The following is a 5200-nucleotide window of genomic DNA, read 5'->3' as shown; positions in this document are numbered from 1 at the left end:
TCTTTTTTCGTTGAGTAGGTCGAGGCTCAGCGCCATCAGCTCGGTGTTCTCCTTCTGAGAGGTAGACCCTGAGACCGTTGTTCTCACAAGCATCTCTGTGAGTATTATGGCCTCAGAACCGTAGACTAGCGAGTAGCGAGTTTCTCCTGTCACTGTTTTGGAAGTGGTCCGATAGGCCCAGAGGAATCCGTGTAGTTCTTCCGCCCACTTCTCGTGAGAGCCCTTTAGTCGCTTTTTAAGCATGTTGACCATGGTTGTGTTTGTGGACTCGGCTTGTCCGTTAGACTGGGGGTGTTGGGGTGTGGCGAAGGTGAGCTTTATGCCCCAGTCCTTGCAGAACTCCTTGAAGTTGTGGCTCGTGAACTGGGGTCAATTGTCGGTGACGATCTCGTGGGGGACCCCGAACCGAGTGATTACGTAGGTCCACAGGAATTTGAGGATCTGGAGGTCTGTTGTCCGACTGAGTGCTTCTGCTTTGACCCATTTGGAGAAGTAGTCAGTGACTACCAGAAGGAAGACCTTCTGCCCCGGCACCATAGGAAATTTCCCTACTATGTCCATGCCCCACTTTCTGAAGGGCCACGGTGAACTTATGGACTTGAGGTTCTCCGGAGGAAGCTTAGAAACTGGAGCGTGCCTCTGACACTGGTCGCAGTGTTTGGTTTGTATGTCGGCGTCGGCGGCCATCGTGGGCCAGTAGTAACCTGCCCTTCTGGCTCTGAGCACTAGGTTTCTACCGCTAGAGTGGGATCCACAATCTCCTTCATGTAGTTCTACAAGGATTCCAGCGGCTTCTCGAGGTGTGGCACACCTTAGGTACGGGCGAGAGAAGGATCTCCGGTATAGCTTCTTCTGAGAGATACAGTACCTTACGGCTTGCTTCATAATTTTTCTGGCCTCGTTACTATTTTCCGGGAGAATGTCAGTCTCTAGATACCGGACTAGGGGGGTCATCCAGGTTTCGCCTTCTTCGACAGCGGAGACCTCCTCTGACGGGGGTTCCTCCAGGGTGGTTGGCCATTGAAGCACAAGCAAGGGTATGCTCATCTGGCTGTGTGTTTCGAGAGCGGACCCCAAATTAGCCAGGGCATCGGCTTGTGAGTTTTGTTTTCGGGGGATTTGAGTGAGCTTGCAACTCTTGAACTTCTTGATCAGCCGCTGGGCGACTGCCAGATATTGGATCATGCTGTCGTCTTTAGCTTGGTACTCTCCCTGTACTTGGTTGATTATTAGCTGGGAGTCGCCGAAGACCTGGATTTTTTCAGCCCCCATTTGATGGGTGAGAGTTAGTCCTGCGATTAGGGCCTCGTACTCGCTTTCGTTGTTGGTTGCTTTGAAGTTGCATCTCATGGCCCTTGAGGCCGTGTTCCCTGTCAGCGAGGTAAGCACTATTCCCAATCCGGCTCCTCTAACGTTGCTGGATCCATCAACGTGCAGGATCCATTCTCCCTCTTCATTGGTTTCGCTTCGAAGGCATACTTCTTGCTCCAAAGCTGGGAGTAAAGCTGGGGAGAATTCAGCCACGAAGTCTGCTAGGACCTGTGACTTTAAAGCTGTGGCAGGTCGAAAGATTACGTCGTACTCCCCTAATTCCAAAGCCCATTTAGCTAGGCGTTCGGAGACTTTGGGTTTGTGGAGAACCAACTTTATAGGGAAGGAGGTGACGGCCACGATTGGGTGAGCCTGGAAGTAGGGTCGTAGCTTACGAGCTAAGGCCAGTTTCTCTAGATGGCAATAGCGGGTGTCCGCATCCAGGAGAGCCTTGCTTACGTAGTAGATTGGTAGATGCTTGCTTCCCTCCTCGCGTATTAGGACGACGCTTACGGCGTGTTCCGAGACTGCTAGATATAACAGCAAGACCGCACCGAGTAGTGGCTTGGATAGGTGAGGAGGAGTGGTGAGATGCGCCTTTAGCTTATGGAGAGCGGATTCGCACTCTTCTGTCCACTGGAAGTCCTTTGGATTTTTGAGGGTTCTGAAGAAGGCGTGATATTTGTCGGAGAGTCCGGAGATGAATCTGCTCAAGGCCGCCATTCTTCATGTTAGCTTTTTTGGACCTCTTTGACGTTCTTCGGGGAAGGGATTGAATGAATGGCCCTGATTTGCTCTGGGTTGGCTTCGATGCCCCGGTGGGTTACAATGTACACAATGAACTTGCCAGAACTGACCCCGAATGAGCATTTAGCTGGGTTGAGCTTCATCTCATACTTCCGGAGGGTAGAGAAGGCTTGCTGCAGATGAGATATGTGGTCCTCAGCCTCTAGGGACTTGACCAGCATGTCGTCGATGCAGACCTACATGGTTCGCCCTATCTTGTCCGCAAACATCATGTTCACCAGTCGCTGGTAGGTTGATCTTGCGTTCTTTGGGCCGAAGGGCATAACCTTGTAGCAGTAGATCCCTCTGGACGTCATGAATGATGTTTTCTCCTGGTCTTCTGGATGCATAAGTATTTGATTGTAGCCGGAGAATGCATCCATGAAGCTCATTAGCTGATGCCCCGCGGTGGCATCGACCAGCTTGTCGATATGAGGTAAGGGAAAGGGGTCCTTTGGACAGGACTTGTTGAGGTCCGTGAAGTCTATGCAAACTTTTCACTTCCCGTTCTTTTTCTTCACTACGACGACATTGGCTAGCCATTCCGGATATTGCACCTCACGAATAAACCCCGCGCCAAGCAGGCTTTTGATTTCATCGTTGATGATTGCGTCCCTTTAGGGGTAAAACTTCCTTCTCTTTTGTCTGACTGGTTGATGTAGGGGATCCGCCTGCAGCTTGTGCATGATGATCTCCGGGACGATCCCAGGAAGTCTATTAATCTCCTCCTCAATCCTTCAGTCAGCTTGGAGCTGATCTTGAGATGTCGGGTCTGATCTCCTTCGGTTAATGGCACGTCGTTGATTTCCTCTACCTCCGGTTCCTCGGTGTGATGAGCCGGAGGATTACTCTGTAATTGCTATACGACCTTGGTTTTTCCCTTCAGAGTAGTCTGGTAACAGGAGCGGGAATACTATTGATCCCCTCTGATCGCCTTTATGCCCCAGGGTGTACGGAATTTCACCATCTGGTGAAGAGTCGAAGGGACGGCTCCCATGCCATGAATCTAGGGTCGTCCTAGGATCATATTGTAGGACGAGTCGCAGTCAACAATAAGGAACTTGGTTGGCATGTTGATCCCTTCAGCGTATACAGGGAGGGTCACCTCTCTGGCGGTTTGTTTGATTTCTCCGCTGAACCCTATAAGTTGGGTTATCCTCTTATTTAGAGCGCTTTCCTCAAGCCCCAGATCCTTGTATGCGGCCTGAAAGATGATGTTGCCGGAGCTTCCATTATCTACCAGTATCCTTTTCACCAGGCAGTTCGCTACAATAAGCGATATGACCAGGGCGTCATGATGTGGAGTGAGAAATTTCTCCTGCTCCTTGGCCGTGAAACTTATTTTGTCCGTACCTCCGAGCAGGCGTTTTGGCTTGGCTGCCTCTAGGCCGTGCTTGGTGTTCCAAGTGCTTTTCTTCGCGGCTGTGTGGGTTATGCCGCTGATCTCCGAACCGCCCGATATGACATCAATCACTCGGTCCTGTCGAGTTGGCTAGACGGGATCAGCTTCAGTGGGCTTTCATGTTGTCTCCTTGCGTAGATGGCTCTTGGCCTTCTTAGAAAGGAACTCCCTGAGGTGTCCTTTCTTAAGCAACTCGTTGACCTCGATCTTCAGTGCGACGCAGTCCTCCGTTTTGTGACCGTGGTCTCGGTCGAAGTCGCACCAGAAACCAGGGTTCAGGAAAGAGTCGGGTGCTTTCATCTTCTGAGGCCACTTGACCTGTTGGCCCATCTGCCTCAGAACATTGATTAGCTCCGGCGTTGAGACGGAGAGGTGAAAGATGTATGGCCATGTGGACATTGGCATCCCTTTTGCCTACTCGATCGGCCGGTTCTGGTATCTGCCCCGGTTTCGATTTCCGGAGTCCCTGGCTGGTCTTTGAGAAGGTTTCTCGTCTCGCTCGATTCGGTCTGATATGATCATCTTGGGATCTTGCTTTTGTTGCGCCTTAGCACGGCTGGCGACATCTTCCTCCCATTTTACATGCGCCCAGGCTCGTGATAGGACGTCTTCCATGGTTTTGCACTGGTATTTGGTTAACTCCTTATAAAGGTCCCAGTCGGGGAGCAGGCCTCTTTCGAAGGCAAAGATAACAGTGGGGATGCTGCATTCGGGAATAGCCACCTTCTGTTGATTGAAGCGGTCTATGTAGCCTCGTAGGGGTTACACCCGATGCTGGAGGATTTCGTAGAGGCCATCAGATGTTTTTTCCAGGTCCCTGCTGCTGGCGAATTGTTCCACGAACTTATCACTGAGAATCGCGAAGGAGGCTATGGACCTGGAGGGTAGGTTGATGTACCATTGCAGCGTGGATCCGGTCAGGGTGGAGCCGAATCCTTTGCACATGGTAGCTTCGCGCCAGTCCTTTGGGAGTGCTATGGCGAGCATCCTTTGTCTGTATTGGGCGACGTGGTCATCCGGATCTGTGGTGCCGTCATACACCTTTATGCTGGGAAAGGAGAATTTCCTGGGCATCTCGATCAAGGTGATCTCATCCGTGAAAGGAGTATCGGCATAAGAGTCGGGGTTGCTCTTCCGGATGGGGGGAGCTACTCTTGGGTGCATGGCATCGAGCCTCTTGGAGAACATCTGGTGAAGGTAAGCGACCATAGGAGCTCTGCTTTTGTTGCTCCGTCAGGTGCTTCCTTATCTAGTTCCGTCTCAGATTCGCTGTCTTCCACGTCGTAGGTCTGAGCATCCTTAGCCTTTTCACGCGCTGATGCGTCTCCTCCCGACGCTGTAGGTGGGAGATTCACACCCGTTCCGGAGTTGGGTGTCTCCAGAGTCGGCATAGGACGGATCTGAGCCTGGAATCGTTGTTACTCGCGGTGTTGAGGGCTTGGTTCTCGTCTCGGAGGTTTAAATTCTCCAATTCGAGCTGGCTGAGCTTCTCGGCGCTCTGATCCAGTTGCTTGTAGTGTTCGTTGAGCTTCTCCTTCAGGCTTTGGACTTCCGGGGAGAGCTCGGGATTAGCCTCCTCCTGAGTTTATACAACTCGGTTACTTGACTTTGCAGACCATCGATTTGCCTCTGGAGTTCGGCTTCTCTTTGGGTAGTTTCGGGTAGCTCGTTCACCGCCATTGTCACGTAGTTTAGATTACC

General features: G+C 51.6%; 2 protein-coding genes across 2 annotated transcripts; both read right to left on the bottom strand.

The window, feature by feature from the left end:
• Positions 1-369: 369 nt before the first annotated feature.
• LOC106453815 lies at positions 370-2034 on the bottom strand. Its single transcript, XM_013896021.1, has one exon. The coding sequence runs from the start codon at positions 2032-2034 to the stop codon at positions 370-372; it is 1665 nt and encodes a 554-aa protein (XP_013751475.1).
• A 1069-nt stretch (positions 2035-3103) lies between these two features.
• LOC106453814 lies at positions 3104-3898 on the bottom strand. Its single transcript, XM_013896020.2, has 2 exons — positions 3701-3898; positions 3104-3577 (listed from the first exon to the last, which is right to left on the bottom strand). The coding sequence occupies exons 1-2, from the start codon at positions 3896-3898 to the stop codon at positions 3104-3106; spliced, it is 672 nt and encodes a 223-aa protein (XP_013751474.2).
• Between the last annotated feature and the right edge of the window lie 1302 nt (positions 3899-5200).

The sequence above is a fragment of the Brassica napus genome, chromosome C5, assembly GCF_020379485.1.
Source record: "Brassica napus cultivar Da-Ae chromosome C5, Da-Ae, whole genome shotgun sequence".
Lineage (NCBI taxonomy): Eukaryota > Viridiplantae > Streptophyta > Magnoliopsida > Brassicales > Brassicaceae > Brassica > Brassica napus.
This window is presented reverse-complemented; position numbering and strand designations above follow the sequence as displayed.

Excerpts from the sequence above, each read along its gene's own strand:
- LOC106453815 (XM_013896021.1), bottom strand. The coding sequence starts at position 2,034 with ATGGCGGCCTTGAGCAGATTCATCTCCGGACTCTCCGACAAATATCAC.
- LOC106453814 (XM_013896020.2), bottom strand. The coding sequence starts at position 3,898 with ATGTCCACATGGCCATACATCTTTCACCTCTCCGTCTCAACGCCGGAG. Across the intron at positions 3,578-3,700 it reads GCGTCGCACTGAAGATCGAG|GACCGAGTGATTGATGTCAT; the intron begins GTCAACGAGTTG and ends CCAACTCGACAG.